Source organism: Macaca mulatta, chromosome 9 (genome assembly GCF_049350105.2).
Source record: "Macaca mulatta isolate MMU2019108-1 chromosome 9, T2T-MMU8v2.0, whole genome shotgun sequence".
NCBI lineage: Eukaryota > Metazoa > Chordata > Mammalia > Primates > Cercopithecidae > Macaca > Macaca mulatta.
In genome coordinates this window covers 125,746,914-125,767,791 of record NC_133414.1, presented here as the reverse complement: position 1 = coordinate 125,767,791, position 20,878 = coordinate 125,746,914, and the positions used below count along the sequence as shown (strand labels likewise).

General features: G+C 45.4%; 1 protein-coding gene across 8 annotated transcripts in view; it reads left to right on the top strand.

Annotated features, from left to right (window-relative positions):
• The window catches only part of NRAP (nebulin related anchoring protein), a 76,806-nt gene that overhangs the window by 46,507 nt on the left and 9,421 nt on the right, over nt 1-20,878 (top strand). For 4 of the 8 annotated variants that reach the window (XM_015148212.3, XM_015148214.3, XM_015148211.3 and 1 more), the window contains 11 exons: nt 1,276-1,374; nt 3,013-3,117; nt 3,888-3,995; nt 4,536-4,649; nt 6,398-6,595; nt 8,262-8,366; nt 10,546-10,644; nt 12,837-12,941; nt 13,250-13,357; nt 14,203-14,514; nt 20,734-20,838. In XM_015148212.3, the coding sequence (XP_015003698.3) occupies nt 1,276-1,374; nt 3,013-3,117; nt 3,888-3,995; nt 4,536-4,649; nt 6,398-6,595; nt 8,262-8,366; nt 10,546-10,644; nt 12,837-12,941; nt 13,250-13,357; nt 14,203-14,514; nt 20,734-20,838 (1,458 nt within the window). The remainder of the gene's footprint in view (nt 1-1,275; nt 1,375-3,012; nt 3,118-3,887; nt 3,996-4,535; nt 4,650-6,397; nt 6,596-8,261; nt 8,367-10,545; nt 10,645-12,836; nt 12,942-13,249; nt 13,358-14,202; nt 14,515-20,733; nt 20,839-20,878) is intronic. The other 4 variants (XM_077947539.1, XM_077947537.1, XM_077947540.1 and 1 more) reach the window with 1 other exon arrangement.

Below are 20,878 nucleotides of genomic sequence, written 5' to 3'. Positions count from 1 at the left end.
GCGCCCACCACCACACCCAGCTAATTCTTATATTTTTAGTAGAGACGGGGTTTCACCATGTTGCCCAGGCTGGTCTTGAACTCCTGATTTCAGGTGATTCACCCTCCTCAGCCTCCTAAAGTGCTGGGATTACAGGCATGAGCCACTGCGTCCAGCCTGGGCCACCTCCTTAACTTCCAGAGAGAATGCCTGGCACTGTTGAAAGAGCCACAAATTCTCACGCACACCTACGCTCCAAAGCAGAGGTCAGAAAGCCTTTTCTGTGAAGGACCAGATAGTAAACAGTTTTGGCTTTGTAGGTCATATGGCCTCTGTCACAACTAGCTGGAAAATGGCCGTAGGCAACATGTAAGTGAATAAGCGTGACCATGTTCCAATAAAACTTTATTTACAGAAACAGGTGGTGAGCTCGATTTAGCTGTCTATTGATCTGTGTCGTCTTAAGACAACCCAATATACAAAAATCCAACCAGATAAAGGAGAGTGTGTTTAAGACAATTATTCTGTTTTGGAAAGCATAAACTCTGTGATCTCATTAAAGTCATAATGGTTTCAGTCTCCTAGAAAAGTACTTTGATTTTTAAAAAAGAAATTAATTTAAACAGATTTTCAGAATACTTCAAAATTGGGTATCTAGGTCTTTGCCAGCATTTTTGTGATTTTTTTTTTTTTGTTTTTTTGCTTCAGTGTCCTTCAAACTATGTGACGACTCTTTTCAATAATGGCATCCTTTTTCTTGTTACTGTAATATTTTGAAGAATTATTTCCTATGTTAACTGAACTAGGCTCTAACGTGACTGGACGGCATACACTTGGGGGCTGCTAAATGTGAGGGTTTTGACTGCGATAATGTCTGCCGGTGTTTTTTTGTGGAAGGAAAATAGAAAGCTTAAATGGATAAATGTAGCTCTGAATGCTCTTTCTTGCTTAGAAGACCCAAACTAAGATATGTAAACAACTGCGACAAAGTATTTGAAGCCTATAAAAAGAATCCTTTTCTAAGTGTGTATCCTACAGTCTTTTACTAGTATAATCTAATTTGGAGATGTTTTCTTTGCACCAGGTAGAAATACTTTAATGTTAATTGACATGAGGTTATTCTTAAATTGAAACAAATATTAACCTGAAGGCACCTAGGATATAAAGATGGAGGAAGCAGAATAATAATTATGTTCACAAATTCACTCTAATCTCAAGCAACCTATGATTTTCTCTTTCAAATGGCATGAAAGAGCAGCACAAAATTCACAGCTTTGATCTTTTTCTGCTCAACAGAAGAAGTACCGTCAGCATCCAGATGCTTTGAAGTTTACCAGTATTAAAGACACTCCGGAGATGGTCCAGGCCAGAATTAGTTATACCCAAGCAGTGGATGTAAGTGATAATGTATATACATTATGACTCTAAGAGTGGGCTCTTCTTTCAACACTGCGATTGAAGCGGAGGGGTTCTTGGGTTTTCTCCTTCTGTTGTCCTAAGGATGAAGGCGCTCCCTGTCCTTTGCAGAGGCTCCCTTAGTGGGGGTGCTTCCTCATTAGGATGCAAATGGGGGTGTTACTGCACTTAGAATGCCAAGTGGGGCTCCACCACCCCACTGCCCCAAGATGCTCGCCCTCCTTCCCATTTGCATGTCTCACCAATTTATTCGTGGTGAGGCCGTTTTCCCTTCTCCTTTGCTCTGAAAGTGTTGTTTTCAGAACTGGGTGAAATTCTTGGTAATTGGAATCCTGACGCTGTGCTTAGAGCTCTTTAGGACCCAAGGCCAGCAATTGTTGCTCTATGAATTTCCCAGAGACTTTGAACATGATTTGGGTCTGATTTATATACATTAGACTAACTTTCAAGCCATTTCCCCATACTCCTTTAGGATGTGAAACCAAGATTTGACCCTTTTCCCTCTGTGGGAAAGGTTGGCTGGGGTGCAGGGTTGCAGGGTCGGCTGGAGACTAAAGTGAACGATGAAGTCCTGAAAAAAATCACTTTATGATGTAGATTAACCCTGTTTGGCTGATTCTACTAAGAGAAACCCATGGATCTTTGTGCAGGGAAAATCTGGCTTTTAAATACCTTTAAACCATTCAACTTTCCATGAGGAAAATTTACAAACCTTGAGGGTATAGGTTTCAAAATTCTCTTCCTTGTTTCCCAATTGAGCAAATGATTCTGGCTCCGCTTTATTTGACAGGCATTCTGAAACAGCCTGAGTGCCTGTCAGAATCTGGGATGGGATGATTTACAAGCTTATGGATTTAGGAATTTATAACTTCTTCATAATCAGCCCATCAGAATCAAACTGATTTCTGAGAAACACAGATGGTCAAACAAGAACTTCTGTATGAAGAAAAACAATACCTGTTTCTTCCTTACCCTAGCCAACTCTAGGGGGCACTGCTGTGATACGTAGAAACTTGGACACATCTGATAAGATTTGGGATGGAAAAGCCCTGTTTGGAAACTTTCTCTGGTGGCCGATGCCAACTGCGTGTGTCATTATTAACTACCAGGACATCCGAAGCTTGGGTCAGAGCTCTGGGAGAACGGAGTCCCAGACCCACCCAGGAGTCATGTCTTAGGGGAAGAATATTTGAGATGGAGGATCGGAGGAGGATTGAGATAGGGAGGAGAAAACCTCACCTGTACAAGAGCCATCTTCTTTCTCACCTTCTGTATCTTGATGCCCTCTCATAGCTGATAGTTAATCACCAAATTATTACTAGGTGTTAAGTAAACCTCGTTTTCTCATTTGACACCCATCTTAGCAGTTTACTGTGAGTGGGGCATTCACTGAGGGGAATGCTTCAGCTTGTCATGTTCTGAGCTAGGAAGCAGAGCTTGGAAATGACACGCATGCCACCATGCTAACTGTAAAATCTGGGTGGAGGCAGGGTGCCCGAGATCGTGTCTTTATGAGGAGGTGGCAGCTACTGCAGCTTGGTCTCTTGGAGCGTCACCTGGCTTGTGGCTGCGTGGAATGGGCTCTAGGTTTCATGCAAAACCTCCCTCCATCCACAGAGATTATACAGGGAACAAGGAGAAAACATAAAGCATCATTACACGCCAACTGCTGACCTCCCTGAAGTCCTGCTGGCCAAGCTGAATGCCATGAATATCAGTGAGGTGAGTCTGACCCAAGAGGCACGCGTTTTAATGACAGGAGAGCAGGGCTAGTCATGGGCAGGCACACAATGCCCTGTGCTCAGAAGCCCCTGAGCTAGTTTCATGTTCTGCCATCACCACCTTGAAATATGTGACATTTTTGAACAAGGGACTCCACATTTTCATCTGCATTGGGCCCTGCACACTACATAGCTGGTCCTGCAGAAGAGTCCCGCTCATTTGAAAGAATGATCTGGGAAAATTCTCTGCCTAGTTCAAAGAGCATTGGTTTGGAGGAGCTGGAAAGTGGGAACATCAGAATATAGCTGAGTATATACAGTGGCTATACCAAGGGAAGACCTGGGGCTTAACTCCTCCTCTCCAAAATCTGTCAGCTCCCCTGCCCACCATTTCTGTTCTTTGATAGAGACGTCTGACTTTTCTTTATCTGACATAAAGCACTATGCATATGCAATCTCGTGCCTCCTTCTTCCAATCAAATTGCTGCTTAGAAAAATCTGTGTCTGTTTGACTCTAAAGCCTTTGCTTCCCCTCCCCTCTATGCCTCAACCTGTCCCCGCTCAACTGCATCCCCTGCCCACCTCCAATGGTGGGCACAAGGCAGGATCCAACTCATGTGGGTTTAGCTAAGCCACCATGATCTCTAATTCCAACTGGCCAGGGAGGGAGGGGACCCACCACCACCAACCAGATTCCCAGTTTGGTAAGGCAGAGTTTAGGAAACCACCAGGTCGCTTAAAGGTATTTCCCTGTGCACATCTTCCCGACAGACGCGTTATAAGGAATCCTGGAGCAAACTTCGAGAGGGTGGCTATAAACTGAGGTTGGATGCCCTTCCATTCCAAGCAGCAAAGGCTTCTGGTGAAATCATAAGTGATGTAAGCATTCACCCCATTCCTGTGACAATGTTCAACACTAACCGGTTTTCACTCCTTTTGCCCTTAACCCTTGCCTTCTTTTGCCTGTAGATAATTCCCTGTCCTCCCTGAACTGACTGTGTCAGGGCAATCAGGGAATGACCAATGAGAAAGAACATATCTTGCAACAAAAAATTCCCCAGCCTGGGATACAAAGCCAAATGCTGGACTGTAAACATAGACCCTGGGCAGATGAAATGCACCCTTCACCAAGGTGTTCATAAAGAGAGTCCACGTGAAGAGATGGCTAACAATGCACCCACCTTCCTCCAGCGCGGGGCCGCCCACGTGCTAATGCGTCCTGCCATTTCACAGCCGAGCCCTTTAGTCATTGGGAGTCTTGCATATGAAAGAATAGCCCTTTTGACGACTCCCGCGCATTTTCTTTTAACTCACCCAGTCACTGTCAAAAGAACAAAACATTTCACCCATTGCCCACCTCTTCCATTCTGTGTCCCTTATCCCTGAGCTGTTCCTCTCTCCCGCTCTCTTTCCCTTTAGTACAAATACAAAGAGGCATTTGAGAAAATGAAAGGACAGATGCTTGGTTCCCGGAGCTTGGAAGATGATATCAGCCTTGCACATTCAGTGTATGCGACCTCACTGCAGAGTGATGTAAGTGGGGGGAGAGGCATCAGGGCTGTGGGCCCCCCACCTGACAGTGCTCACTGCACAGCAACCTAACCTCATTTGTCCTTCTGGATGTGGGTATTGGTTCTGTTACTAACTTGCTATGTGACATTGTTAGATCACTTGTCCCTCCAGGCTACAGCTTCCTCCTCTGTAAAAATGAGGTGCCGGACTGGTTGACCCCTTAGTTCCCTTCTGGGCTGGGCATTCTATGATTTTGACCAGTGGTCACTGGCCACTCGTCTGGATTTGACCCTGGGCTGGGTTTGGCCTCCAGAGGTGTTTCATTTGGTCTGCAGAGTGGATTAATTGCAAATTTTAAAAAATGGAAAATTTTATATAAAAGTGTTAGGCCTCCGGCCAGAAGCTGGACCTGGATTCCTTAAGGCTACAGTTGGTTGAAGTGGCTTCCTGACCAACAGCTCCATTTAGAAGGGATCCGTGCAGTAGGCCAGGCAGCCACCCTCCTCTTCACTTCCTGCTTTACTCCTTTATGCTACCGACCTGTCCCCTGTAGGCGTCTGAGTTTGCAATGACCCTGTCATTGTGGGTTATGACCCTCTGGAGACTGGCAAATGTGTGGTAGGCGCTGTCTCCTTGCACATATGTGAGTTGGCTAACATTGGTGATGAAATCTGTATCCAGCATGTTACAGAGGGCTAAGTGCTTTTATATACAGTGTCTCAGTTAACTGTCAGACTATCTCTAGGAACTCCATCTTGTTATTCTTCCTTATTTTCTCATAGGGAAGTAGAAACTCTGAGTGATTCAGTCTCTTGTCCAAGGTCAGCTAGATAGGGGCAGAGCCAAGCCGTGGAGCCAGCTCTACCTCTCATGGTCTTTCCACAACTTCACATGTTCTCTGCCATTTTGTATTCTGCCTCAGTTTCCCCATTCATAACTTTTTTTTCCTTTCCATCCTGAGTTGCTGACCTAAGAATATGAGGTTGGATATGAATTGTCCTTGGCATTATGCTAGGGGTGAGGACAGAATGAATGGAAGTGGGGTTAGCAGGTCAGGGAGGGGTGGCCAGAGCAATGAAAGACAATGGAAGGAAAAAGGAGGATGAGGAAGAGATGGTGATTCTGCATCTGATTATTTCCAGAGTGAGTTTCCCAGACCTTTAAACACAGCTCCTCCAAGGACTATAGTGGAACCTATGGTTTGGAATGGGTCCCCTCCCTCTCCCAGAATGTGTGTTGGGTTTTTGGGAACGCCTATCCCTAAGGACTGACTCTCCAAGCATCTCCCCACTGTTCCCGGCTCCCACGTTGATGAGGAAAATCACTGAATGCTTTGAAGAAGCTCTTCCTTAGCTAGTGTGAGAGGAGAATCCCTCATGCCTGAACTTGAGTGGATGATGGGAGAAAATATGGTGGGCAGGGAGCGATGCATCTTCTTGCCTCTGAAAAATAGAAAGATCTAAAATTTGAGCAAGGGAATCACTGACATTATTTACTGTTACTTGAACTTTTGTATGTTCCCCAAATGAGGGAACCGTGGGCTGTCTTCATCCAGATCAATGACCTCCAGGAGCTGGGGGTAGTAAGTGTCAGGGCCTAGAGACAAGTCCTGCTTATTAGGCCAGTCTCTGCAAGAAAGGAGCACTGTCCCTGCCAAGAACTTCCCCTGGGCTTACCTCCGGACAATTGCATTGCAGTTGCCCCCCCTGATGGTCCCGTTGCAAATAGTGGCTTTGAAATAGCCGCTGTTGCTCTGTCTACCCCTCTAGGTGAATTACAAGAAAGGCTTTGAACACTCAAAGGCGCAGTTCCATCTGCCGTTGGACATGGCTGCCCTGGTGCATGCCAAGAAGGCTCAGACCCTGGCCAGCGACCAGGACTACAAACATCCACTGCCCCAGTACACTTCCTTGGCAGAAGACCTGAGGCTGAGCTGTGCCAAGAAAGCTCACAAATTGCAGAGCGAGGTAAGGAGACCTGGCCTCTTTCTCGGGGGCCCTTCTTCTCTCAGGCCCTCAAGGCAGTGACCTCCAAGCTCCTGTTGGCTCAGTGAAATCTCTAGAAATGAGAAATCCTAAACCCAAGTCGTATTTTGAAACCCAGTCTGAGAGTTCCTGCACAGCCCTTAAGCACAGTTACGCAAATCTAATCATAACCACCCTTTATTATTTTTTGCTGCACTCTAAGCATTGTTTTATGGATTATCTCACAGTCAGCCCATATCATTAGTTTATCCTTATTTTACAGAGAAATTACAGTGAAATGCAGAGAAGTTAAATATCTTGCCCAAGATCACACAGCTATAGTGAGAAAGGGAGTGCTGGGATTTGAACTTGAGGTTCGAATGACAAAGATGCCCTCCAGGTTCATGGTTGTGCATGTTTAAGACTTGCCAATGATATTGCCTCTGGCCTCAAGTTGCAGGAAGGATTCCTCTTGGTGCTTCATGCATTCCTGTGCCACCCACCTTCTGAGGAGGGCTAAGATCTGTTGGGAGAGGCTACTCAGAACCTGTCAGGACTGATGCACTTCAGGGAGAGGAGAGGGAAATCAGGGCCCTGGAGACCCTCCCTGGGGGCCTTTGAGGAGTCTTTGTACTCCTCTGACATGCATTTCTCACTCCTGATGCCCAATTTCTGAAGCAGACAGGCCCAGGAGGGTCAGGAGGCATTGGAGACTTCCTCACTCCCAAGGAGAGCCAGAATGTTCTCCCCAACCGGCATCCACATCCTGTTCTCTACTTATTCCCCAGTTTGCTAGGTTTCCATGCTATGAAATTTGCAGGTAATGGGCCTGCTTAGGAAAGGAAAACTCCGCATCAAATCTCTTTCCTGGTTTGGCAGTGCCTGCGATCTGAGCGGCACTCAGATCTGGGTGTCTGTCGTCTGTTTGGATTTTATGCCTGTGTACAGCATTTACTGAATGACATAAACTGTCAGGAAACTGAGAGCAGCTGTAGGAACGAGGGAGCTGCCACGCTTATCTCGGGGGCCCGTTTGTCACTTGAGCGGAGCCCTCGCTTGCCCAGCCTCTGGTTGTGATAGCGATTGGAAGGCAGCACGCCCAGGGGGCACCTCACTGGCTGAAGGGGAGTGAATCTGGGGACTCTTTAAACTGTCAGCCCAAATCACTCAGGTACACACACTGGCCCCCACCCACAGGAACTCAGGCAGGCCTTTGCCAGATTCTTTTGGATTTATTTATTAGTTCTTTCTTAACCCATGATTAATTAATGCCATCCGCTGCTGCTGGATTTTGTTTTAGAAGACCTGTTAGACCATTTCCACATTTGCCCCAAGACAACTGACTTTCTAACCACAATCCGCTTCAGTGTTTATTTTTTGATAGCCCACATTAAAATAAAAATCTGTCTTGCTTCCCTGGAACAGCTACACTGAGACAAGTGACAGCAGAATTATTTTCTTCTGACCTACATTGCTTCCCCGCTAGTGAGCATTTACCAAGAAGCGTTTGTGTGTTGGCTGAGTTTAATATATCCGGAGGGACGGGTTCAACCTTGAGTTCTAATTATGACGCTGTCAGATGCTGTGTCCTGAGACCTCTGGTTTTGCTTTGCTTCCTTGTTCAGAGAGCTTGGCTTTTCTGATTCTTTGTATTTATTACTCCTTCTAGAATTTGTACCGGTCGGACCTGAACTTTATGCGAGGCGTTGCCTGTGTCATTCCAGGCACGTTAGAGATTGAAGGGAGGAAGAAAGCATCGGAACTCATCAGTGAGGTAACTGTGGATGCTGGTGTTGAGTGTCCAGGGCATATTTCCACAGCAGGGGACAATCAGTTAGTTTCTTTCTTTTCTTTTCTTTTCTTTCTTTCTTTCTTTCTTTCTTTCTTTCTTTCTTTCTTTCTTTCTTTCTTTCTTTCTTTGTCTCTTTCTTTCTTTCTCTCTCTCTCTCCTTCCTTCCTTCCTTCCTTCCTTCCTTCCTTCCTTCCTTCCTTCCTTCCTTCCTTCCTTCCTTCCTTCCCTTCCTTCCTTCTCTCTCTCTCTCTCTCTCTCTCTCTCTCTCTCTCTCTCTCTCTTTCTTTCTTTCTTTCTTTGAGATGGAGTCTCGCTCTGTCACCCAGGCTGGAGTACAGTGGCATGATCTCAGCTCACTGCAACCTCCATCTCCTGGGTTCAAGCGATTCTCCTGCCTCAGCCTCCTGGGTGAGTGCCACCATGCCTGGCTAATTTTTATATTTTTAGTAGAGATGGGGTTTCACCATGTTAGCCAGGCTGGTCTCGAACTCCTGACCTCAAGTGATCCGCCCATTGTGGCCTCCCAAAGTTTGGGGATTACAGGCGTAAGCCACTGCGTCCAGCCAATCAGTTTGTTTCTTACCACTAAAGCCAGTTGGATGTTAAACTTTTAGCAGCAGTGACTCACTGCCTAACCCCTGGGCTGGCCTTTTTTTCTTTTTTTCTTACTGGATTCTCCCTTCAGACTGCATGCCGTTTAAGACAGCTTTGAGGATATGGAGTCGGTTCCTCTATTAACATACAAGGATTATTCACTGGCCCATGAGATATTCTTTCCCTGTGTCCCTTTGAAGAGTGGCCCTGTGGTACAGTGCAAACAAAGCAGGCTTTGAAGACCAACAGAGAGAGATTGACATTCCAGGCCAGCACTGATTTGCTGTGTGACCTCAAGCCAGTGACCTACCCCTCTCTGAGCCTCCACTTCTTAATTAGTCTAATGGGTATACTCAGACCCCTCTCTTTTAATTTTTGTGAGGATTAGCACTAATCTAAGCACTGTGCTTTTCTGGCAGCTGTATATGTACAAGCTTGAAATGGTGATAATTTCTTGTTAAAAATACAGAAGTCTTAGAATTCTAAGCTTTCTGATTTCCTGGGGAATCTTGCTCACCCCTGGGAGGGTGACTGGACTTTTATTCATGGTAGATGCAGGGACAAGAGGGGATAATGGACAGTACTGGAAGTAAAAGGTGTTCGGCAGTCAGCCTGAGTACTCAGATAAGCTTATATTTTGCCTACTAGGGAAGTTTAGATTTAACCTCATGCTTTGCTTTTCCAGTGAAATCTCTAAAGCAAGTGGTCTCTGTACCCCATGGTGCATCAGAACCAAAAAACCTTAAGAAATGCGGAGACCTGGGCCCCACTGACTAATTTACTGAATCCCAGTCTCTCAGGGTGGGGTGTAGGCACACCTATTTTTAAATTTTATTTATTTTTATTTATTTTTTAGTTAGTTAGTTTATTTATTTATTTATTTGTTTGTTTGTTTGTTTGTTTATTTAAAGACAATCTTACTCTATCACCCAGGCTGGAGTACAATGGTGCGATCTCAGCCCACTGAAACCTCCGCCTCCTGAACCTCCGCCTCCCAGGTTCAAGTAATTCTCATGCCTCAGCCTCCCAAGTAACTGGAATTACAGATGTGCACCACCATGCCCAGCTAACTTTTGTATTTTTTAGTAGAGACAGGGTTTCGCCATGTTGGCCAGGACGGTCTCGAACTCCTGACCTTAGGGGATCCCACCACCTTGGCCTCCTAAAGTGCTGGGATTACAGGCATGAGCCACTACACCCAGCATGTCTGTTTTTTTTTAAGCTGCAGTTTGTGGTATGCCATCAAGGCGGAGGAGCACTGGGTCTCTGTCCAGCAAAGATCTGGAACAAACCACAAATTTAAATAGTCAAGTTCACATTCATGGCAAAGAACTAAATCTCCCTTTCCCATTTAGAAGGGTCTGATTTAGTCCATCCTGTCCTCCCCCTGCTTCCTCATCCCAGTGAGTTTTGCGGTCACAAAGGCAGGTGACAACCTGATTCTGGAGTGATAGACTTGCAACCTTTGCAAAATGAGGCTTTATGGCTAATGCTTAAAGAACTGGTTCTGCTTCTGGTTTGTATCCCTTACGGAGTTGTCTTCTTCCCTTCTTATGTGTGAATTCAGAGTAAATATCGGCAGCATCCCCACTCATTCAAGTACACAGCTGTGACAGACACTCCCAACCTCCTTCATGCGAAGTTCAGCAACCAGATAACGAATGAGGTAAAATCTCCCGATGGCTTTGGAATGGTCTTTTAAAAAATTGCTAGATTGTTAAAAACACATGTGAATGTGTATGGGGTGAGAAAGAGCATGGGTGTTTATGTGGAGGTTTGGAAAGAAAAGAATGTCATTATATGGAGCCTAAACATTTTCCAGAGGAAATGAAAGCCCAGTTGGGAATCTGGGATCGTCTGTAGTCTCACTTTCCAAGTGCAATCCCAGACCAGCTACATTAGCATTCCCTGGGAGCATACTGGCAAGGCACAACCTCAGATCTACTGACTCCAAATGGTCATTTGACAGGATCATAAGATGATTCTTTGGCACATGAAGGTCTGAGAAGTACTGGTCTATAATTCATTTGTTCTGTCTAGGCAAATATTGGTTAACCAATTTTACATTGTCAATCTGATGTGGGAGGATTTGTGGTTATCCAAGGACAGTTATATTGTAAGATGTTTGTCAGGCTTCTCAATTCTCTACCTTCTCCTCTTCTCACTCACCATTTACCCAATTTACACTTTCATGTATCCAGCAGAGGGTAGGTGCAAAGGAGGGAATCTCATTCCGTAAAATGATCATTCCAGCCTCATTGATTCTACTTATTCATAGTGGCTCTCTTACAGGTTCAAAATAGGTGAGCTTGGCAGAGAATTACATTTTGAACCACCTTTAGGTTTTAGGATTCTCCTTCTGACTGTATCTTTAGTTTTTAAGATTCTCCTTCTGACTCTAACTTCTAGAAGTCAGCTGAGATTTGGTTATTTACACTATTAGTTCCTACTTATTCCAACTGAAAAGTAAGAAATGGCAGCTTGGGATAAGGGATGGAATTCATGATCTTTTAGAGTGGTAGTATCACTTTTAAATTCCTTTTTAATCTTTTCTGCCTACTTTATGAGCTTTGTGCTGTGGGATAACAATGCCTTCTCTCCTGGCCTCTGGCCTTAGCGAACTCAGCAACCATAGACTGATTTCTTTTTCTCTTTTTCTTTTTCTTTTTCTTTTTCTTTTCTTTTCTTTCTTTCTTTCTTTCTTTCTTTCTTTTTTTTTTTTTTTTTTTTTTTTTGAGACGGAGTTTCGCTCTTTCACCCAGGATGGAGTGCAGTGGTGGTATCTCGGCTTGCTGCAACCTCTGCCTTCCGGGTTCAAGCGATTTTCCTGCCTCAGCCTCCTGAGTAGCTGGGATTACAGGCTTCTGCCACCATGCCTGGCTAATTTTTGTTTGTTTGTTTGTTTGTTTGTTTGAGACAGAGTCTCGCTCTGTCACCCAGGTTGGAGTGCAGTGGCGCGATCTCTGCTCACTGCAACCTCTGCCTCTTGGGTTCAAGCAATTCTCCTGCCTCAGACTCCCAAGCAGCTGGGATTACAGATGCCTGCCACCACACCAGGCTAATTTTCTATTTTAGTACAGATGGGGTTTCTCCATCTTGGTCAGGCTGGTCTCAAACTCCCGAACTCAGGTGATCCGTCCACCTCGGCCTCCCAAAGTGCTGGGATTACAGGTGTGAGCCACTGCGCCCGGCCCTAAGTTTTGTATTTTTAGTAGAGACGAGGTTTCACCATGTTGGCCAGGCTGGTCTTGAACTCCTGACCTCGTGATCCACCAGCCTCAGCCACCCAAAGTACTGAGATTATAGGCATCAGACACCGTGCCCGGCTCACAGACCCATTTCTAATCACAAGAATGGATGTTTTTGTACAAGATGAGGCCATCCAGGGCAGCATTGGTGTGATTCACCAGCGGAAAGGATCCTGGGGCTTTAGTAAAGGGTATAGGCAAGGGTTTGGAGACGTCCCTTCCACCTCCCTTCTCCTAAATTCCCCAGGTCTTTGTATGACCTTTATGTTGTGTCCTCAAGGACAAAGTCTACAATATAAAGAACCTCGGGAGTATTCTTAAATTTATTTTTCTTTCATTGGCCTATTATTCAGCAAAGCACATGCCATTCCTTACATATTCCTTTTACATCACTCGACTTGACTCATGAAAGATTGTCTTTATTGAAATAAACATCTTCCCCAAGACTGGAGATGTATCCATGACACAATGAATGTTTCTTTGCTATCGTGTTTCCTCAACTGCCATTGAGGGACTTCCAGCACTGCAGAAATGCACAGCACTTATCTCTTGCATCATTATTATTATTATTATTATTATTATTATTATTATTATTATTATTTTTGCCCAGCGCCTATATAAAGCAGCTGGAGAGGATGCAAGACACCAGTATACAATGACCCTGGGTCTGCCCGAGTTCATCCGAGCAAAAACGAATGCAGCCAACCTGAGTGACGTAAGTCGTTTTGTTGCTTAAGTTCAAGCATGCTCCAAAGCCATGTATGTCTGCATCAGTAAAGTGACCCAACACTGACCTTTCTGGCCTTCACAGAAGCTTTTTAAAATGTGTAGCTTAGATGCCCTTGTTAAATATACCTTCTCACAAATGTGAGTTCGTGAGTGTACCCAGGGTGTGTACTAATGAGATTTGCTGCACAAAACAGAAATCGATTCTAGAACACCATGCTATAAATGAAAGGAGTGGCCTCTGCTCGTTGATTCATGTAATTTTTTAAAAAAGATTTATACGTGTTCCCACTTTAGGCAAAATACAAAGAGTCTTGGCATAATCTTCGTGCTCAAGGCTACAAGCTGACAATAGAAGCGCTCCCCTTCCAGGCTGCCCGGGCCTCTGGAGATATAGCCAGTGATGTGAGTTGAATGATATGACCTTCCATCCTACCTAATTTCTGTTAACTTCGTGTAAAACAATGTCTACAGCTGATTTTCCTGAATTAAAGCAAATCTATAACCATGCGAGACAGGATGTCACCTGCAGAATATATTAGTTATGAATGAGATTCTTTGACTGAGGGGGAAAAGAAAGGCTCTGTTAATCAGAAGCTAAATTCAGGCAAAGGTCTCTAGCAGGAAGGATATGATGATTTATTTCTAATTGCAACATCTAGGCTACGATCCCCTTGTAATGCACGAACTGCCTGTCTTCTAACTCCACCCAGATTCAGAACGAGAACTCTTGATAGAAATTGCAGTACAGCCGGAACACGTCTCCCTCTTGGCTCTCTGTAGTTTCACGCATTGGTGTTAGGATTTGATGGCTGTGTTTCAGCCACTCTGTTGATAACATCCATAGCTTTGGGACATGAAGGTGACTTTCTCTTTCCCACAAACAAATCATAGAAAAATGTGGACTTCAAATAAATGGATCCTGTCTTTTGGGTTTAATGTTTTGCCAAGTGCAAATGGATAAAGCACAAGTTTCTCTTTCACCCTTTTTGATAAATTCCTTTTGGCCATAGGACATGTAAGGGGAGTGAAGCCCTTCCTTTGGTTCTGAGGATCTGATTTTAATTAGATAGGAAGAATGGAGCGATGTTTTAATTGTCCATCCCCCAGGGAGGAAGGCACGCTCTCAGGCCAACCCCACTGTGGTTTTTCTTATAATCATCACCTCCTAGTGTAAGAACAAGTGATTTTTCTAGAGTCTGCAATAAAAATGCACAGATAGAATTTGACCGGCCGGCCCTTTCTTGCAGTTTCTCTACAGACATGACTTTGTGAAGGAGCGAGGGAAACTCATAGGGCCCCAGAGTGTAAGTGACGACCCCCGAATCCAGCACTGCCGGCGCATGGGCCAGCTGCAGAGCGAGCTTCAGTACAGGAGGGGGGCAACCAGCAGCCAAGCCCAGTTCCATCTGCCCATGGACATGGTGCACCTGGTCCACGCCAGGAAGGCCCAGGCTCTGGCCAGCAACCACGACTACAGGACACAGTGTCACGAGTTCACAGCACTGCCTGAGGACCTGAAGATGGCCTGGGCCAAGAAAGCCCACGCCTTGCAGAGTGAGGTAGGGGTGGCCTTGTGAAATGCAAACCAGCCCCTGGCCTTTCTCCTTTCACCAAACCTGGGTGTCAATCTCTGCTTCTTCCTTAGTCTTTTGGGCTCTCCTGCCCCTGTCTGCCTTCCCCAAACGACGATTTGCTGGGTCTATGTCATTTAGGTTGGAATCATTTGTTGACTCATTCAACAACTCTTTATGGAGGGCTAGGCACGGTGGCTCATGCCTGTAATCCCAACACTTTGGGAGGCCGAGCCAGGTGGATCATGAGGTCAGGAGTTCGAGACTAGCCTGACCAACATGGTGAAACCCCATCTCTATTAAAAATACAAAAATTAGCCAGGCATGGTGGCATGAGCCTGTAGTCCCAGCTACTTGGGAGGCTGAGGCAGGAGAATCACTTGAACCCAGGAGGCAGAGGTTGCTGTGAGCCGAGATCGTGCCACTGCACCTCAGCCTGGGTGACAGAGCAAGACTTCATCTCAGAAAAAAAAAAAAAAACCTTTATTGAGCACATTCTGTATACTAGCCACCATTCTAAGCCCTAAGAGTGCAGCAGTTAGCAAAAGAGTCAAAAAATTCCTGTGCTCATGAAACTCCTGTTATGCTAGAGGGAGATAGGCCATGGTAAATGCATGAAATATGTAATATGTCAATGGTTATACATGCTATGGAGACATACAGAGCAGGGAAGTGGGGCAGGAGGCATAAGTGTGTGTGTTTGTGTGTGCACACGCGTACGCGTGTGCCATTTAAAATAGGACATTAGGGTAGCTCTCATTGAAAAGCTGATATTTGAGCAAAAGCCTTAAGGAAAAGATAGAAGGGGATAGGGAACTCCGGGCAAACTGAATAGCAAGTTCAAAGGCCAAGGACTTGAGTAGGAGCAGCCTTGGCCTGTTTGAGGCTGAAGTGAAGGAGCAGCCTTGGCCTGTTTGAAGCCAAGTGAGTGGGGATGGAGTCACAGGGTCTGAGCAGGGCTGGGCTCTGCGGAGCAAGGATGGTATGGTAAGACTGTAACCACTGCCGACTCTCACTGACTGCTAGCCTTTGCTTTTAAACTTGCAAAAGCAGTCTGACGTGGGGACAGCTGCTACTCCTGTTTTAGGGATGAGGTCATGTGGGAAGTGCCGAGGGAGAGTGGGCTCCAGAACCCATTCTTAACCATCGTGCTCTCTTGCGGGGAGCTCAGAGCAGAGAGTCATGTCCTCACAGCACGGGCATAGACCCTGAGGCTACCTGAGCAGGGGCACCAGGCGGGCTGGTAGAGAGTGCTGGCCCCTCCCACATCATGGTGCAAGATTCTGGAGTCAGACTTCTGAGATTCCAACCATAGCTCCCCCACTACTGGCTGGGTGACCTTGGACAAGTTCATGCCTTCTCCAAGCCACAGACATGGTAACGATGGCATGGGACATGACAATAATGACAATGGGACTGCGTTGCAGTGTGGCAGGCACTGCGCCTCACATCCTCTCTCTAGGCCCACAGCATCCCTAGGAAGAATGTGCTCTCATTTTAGAACATAACCAGCCATCTGTGTCGGGGTTTCTCAACGTCTGCACCTTTGACGTTTTTGCAGGTTAATTGTTTGTTTTAGGGGCCTGACCTGTGCATTTCAGGATATTCAGTAACATCCGTGGTCTTTATCCTCTAGGCGCCCATATCACCCCACCCCCCCGGTGTGACAACAAATGCCTCTAAATCTTGCCAAACAAATGTCCCTGAGAGAAGAAGTTATCCCCCATTGAGAATCTGGTTCTCAGTGGAGAACTGGTCTATATGAAACAATTAGGATGACACCTGATCCATGGAAGCATTAGAATAAGTATTAGCTGTTTGAATACGTTCCTTACGCTAAGCCCCTCAATTCTGGTTGCCTTCAGGGCAATGACTACTGCTAGATTAATTGTAGATAGCAATAAGTGGGGTATTCTAAACACATAATCAATTATTATTAATTGCAGTAATGATTTCATGAATTTAATTATCATTGCATTATTAATCACAGTTTGCTGGAACTGAAATATCATGTCATTCGCCATCAAGCAGAGTGTAGAGTAGGGTGCATTCATCTGGGTCCCACATGGGGGATTTAGTTACTAAAGTGCCAGCCCAAGTTCCACTTACAAAGTTCTTCCATTTCCTAAGCAATCCTGAGGGCCCCCAAAACAGCTCATAGCATGACTCTCTGGTGCCCAACAAGGGACCCTCTTGTCAATGGCCTATTTCTTGAGAGAACAGAAGCCTTCTGGGACAGAACAGGCCCCCAAGGAAGGTAAGGAGGCCACCTGGGAGAGGTATGAGAGGTAGAGCTGGAAGTCAGAGGATGTGTGTGGGAAGTCCAGCTGTCACTGTGTGTCCATGAGCAGTCACTGCCCTTTCTAGGCCTCCATCTCTCCATCAGAAAAGCAAAGAGGGGCTGGGTGTGGTGGCTCACACTTGTAATTCCAGCACTTTGGGAGGCCAGGGCAAGTGAATTGCTTGAGTTCAGAAGTTCGAGACCAGCCTGGGCAACGTGATGAAACCCTGTCTCTACAAAAAATTAGCTGGGTGTGGTGGTGCACACCTGTAGTCCCAGCTACTTGGGAGGCTGAAGTGGGAGGATGACTTGAGCCCAGGAGGCAGAGGTTGTGGTGAGCCATGATCGTGCTACTGCACTTCAGCCTGGGTGACAGAAAACCAGAGACCCTGTCTCAAAAAAATAAAAAGAAAGAAAAAAAGAAAGTAAAAGAAAAGCAAAGAGGTTTGATTTGATCCATGATCTTAGACTTTGGGATTCATGGGAAAAATGGCTTTTAAATGGTGAGATCCACATAATGTCAAATTTTATTTTACTAACTGAGGAAGAAGGAAAAAAACAAACGCTACCTTAAGCTACCATTTATATCACTGTTATTTCTGAAAAGAAAGGACATTTTCACACTGAAAAAAGAAAGTAGAGAGAGCATAATCTAAAAAGGAGAATCCCTCCCATGAAATTGTAGTTGACCATCTTATGCTGACATTTTAAAGGCAGGGTACGTATTACATTTTTTAATGCTAAGATGTTACTGCTTAAATTTTAAATGACCATATTATGCTGTACGCGTTGTTTTTAAGCTGCAAATTGGTTAATGAGGGAGTCTGGGTTCGAAGAAGCTGTGAACAGGAGTCCCGGAAATGTTCAGCTGGTTCTGAGGCTTCAGCTTGATTGCAGCCATTATCAAAACTCCAGTTTCACGTGGTTCTATTACACAGAAAAGGGAACAAGTGCTAAATAGGTGTTCTCTCAAGGGAGCAGCCCCAGCCTTCAACTGCTTCTCCTGACCTTGCCCTCCCCAGGTCAGAAAGAAAGCTTTGGGTAGGGCCAGACGGGACCCAGAGATGCTGAGCTCCTCATGGCTGTGGTTCATTCCCGTGTCTTGCCCAGTTTGGACCAGCCCGGCCCAGTCTTGCTTGACTCAGAAATTCACCTGAGATGCATGCCTGGTCCAGGCAAGGTGCATCATAGGCAGGTGCTGATTCCATCACCTCTTCCGTGCTTCTCAAGTCTGCTGTTGCCTGCTCCCTTCATGGTCTCAGACCAGGCTGCTGGGAGTCCGGAAAGGCACGTGCTCGAAATGTCACGGAGACAGTCCCAACCTCTCTGCTTACAGCTGTGTGACCTAAGGTAGACTCCTTAAGCTCTCGGGACTCAGTTTCTCCCTCAGAAATAACAACAACAGCAATAACTAAAATGTATGTAACGCTTACCCTGGGCTAGACATTGGCGTAAGCATTTTGTGTAAACTATCTCATTTAATATCTAGGTGGGTACCAGTATGACTCCTCTCTTTACGGGACGTGGCAATAAGGCACCAATAATCTAAGTAGCTTACCCAAGGCCACAGCTGGTAGGAAAATGACTTCCTCAAGACTGTACAGCTAGGACAAGGCACAGTGAAGCTTCCAGCTCTTGCCTCTTAACTCCTGGTTCAGTCTCTTTGGCTTCCCCAGATGGCTGGATTCTGAACCCAGGTGCTCTGTGTCTGTCCTCTTAACCACTACTGGTGTGACTTACCCACAGTACAGCAGCTGGTGGCTCTGCTGAGAGTCTGAAGAATCATTTGACAACCAAAATGTTTCTGTGAATGAGAATAACTGTTCCTTAGGCTGGGCATGGTGGTTCACACCTATAATCCCACACTTGGGAAGCTGAGACAGGAAGATTGCTTGAGTCCAGGAGTTATAGAACAGCTTGGGCAACATAAGGAGACTCCATCTCTACAAAAATAGAAAATAAAAAAAATTAGCCAGGTGTGGTGGTTTACATCATTCCTTCTGCATTAGAACTCGGGGACTAAAAGCTACAGCTTGAGCATTTGCAACACAGTGCTCCAAAATGGGGGTGCCGGGTAACCCCATGTGTGAATCAGAAGAAGGCTTCTAGACCTTAACATGTAAGAGGGGAAAAAAGTGAGGCTGCCATTTGGGGAAGCCAGATTCAGCTGTGCAGCTTTGAAAGGTCCCTCATTATCTTATAATCCTTCTTCGAAACCATCTTTGGGTAGCAGATTCTTCTTGACTCCCCTCCCCTTGCCCCCTCTTTTATCATGAAGTCTGGGGCAGGTGTGTTGTTTTTAGGATCTGCGTGAATAGTCAAAGCTGGGCTGGGAGCTGAGATATCAATAGACAATCCATTTATAAGCGAGTTGGAGGCACAGTCAGATCTTTGGGGAACCTGCATCTTGCTTTCTGACTTACCTGGGATCGTACTGTTCAGCTCAACAAAAGGCAAGTTGAAAGAGCGCTCCCCACTTCATCTCGTTTATGAAAGGAGCAAGGCCCGGCTGTGAAGAGGCCCTGTAGGATTATTCTCTCCAACTTAGAAATTTATCCAATTTTCTCTGTTCTTTATCAGAGTGCAAGGCAAAAGCTTTGCCGGTGTAGACTGAAAGATCGTGGTATAAAAAGCAATCTTACTGACATGGGGTTTCGAAACCTGCTCCTGAGCCTGAGTGATGTCTCCCTTCACCAGTTGGAAGGCACAGTCGAATTTGCACAGGGGCATTAACCAGCAGACAGTAGATCAGAAACGGACCCTCTTTGAGGCCAGCTGTGAGGAACGCTGTGAATCCTGAAATGAAAGAGAACTAAAAAGGCCGAGAGGCTGATTTCTGGAGTGATATTTTGCGTTACAGCAGAGCTTATGTCTAAATTAGAGAAACGTCATCAACTTCGTTTAGATCCAAATTTTAGATTTTCTTAGAGAGGCTTTTTCCACCTTTAAAAAATGCCTAATTTCCATAAAGAGAAGAGAAGAAGAGAAGCATTCAGGCGACTGTCTCGTAGGCAATGGTGGGGCAGATCAAGGAATAGTAATGAGATTCAACATTTGGGAAGGTTACCAATCAGACCCACTGTCTTAAAGCACCATTTATTATTTCCTCCCAGGACCGAATCTGTAGCCTAACCTTCCGAGCTCTTAAAATGAGGAAAGAAAATAAGGCTTAGCCCATTTTTGGAATATAAACAAATCATAATGAGTAACAGTAGGAGGAGGTGGTAAACTGAGGCATGAAGAGGTTAAAATGATGTACTCACTATTAGCTTGTGGCATGTAAGTTTGTTTCCGTTTTTAAAGTCCTGCTATAATTGACTTCTTTCCCCCTCCACTACCATTATCACAAGAACAAAAATCTAACTTAAAGAGTGGCTCTTAGCCCTGAGTACTAGCAGGTGTTTTTATGAGAACAGAGGGGTTGTTATGAACTTTGAGTATCACAGAGAGAAACTGAGTCACATTTTGGTTAAAGTGATTTGCTCCCAGTCATAGGAGGTTGAACCCAGAGTTCAAAGCCTGAACAGTGTGCAGAATGTTTCTATTTAGGCAGGCAGGTAATGGCCTCACTGGCAGAATGAAACAAAATAATCCCAGCTAGTGCTTAGATATGAGCATATATCTATATATCTCAGCTCTTTCTTTATGCGATCGTCCACATAGGTGGTTACTCTCTGCTTTAAATCCTGCCAGTTCACTGGTGGGACCTTCTTGTATCTCGTATGTGATGCATTAATTAATTCCTGGCAGAATGTACAAATTCAAACGGTTTGACTTGACAACATGCAGAATGTACTCCCAGTGAAGATGTTGAAATGTTGTGATGAAGCATTATTACAAATGTTATTACAAATCAAGGATCTTCTTGAAATGCTGTGGTAGTCTTAGGCACTCTCCTGATAAAGCCCACGATTTTCTCCCTGCAGTTGCGCTACAAGTCAGACCTGGTCGGCATGAAGGGCATAGGGTGGCTGGCGCTGAGATCCCCACAGATAGAGAGTGCAAAGAAGGCTGGAGAACTCATCAGCGAGGTACCATCAACCTCTCCCCACCACAAGTGACAAGGGCAAG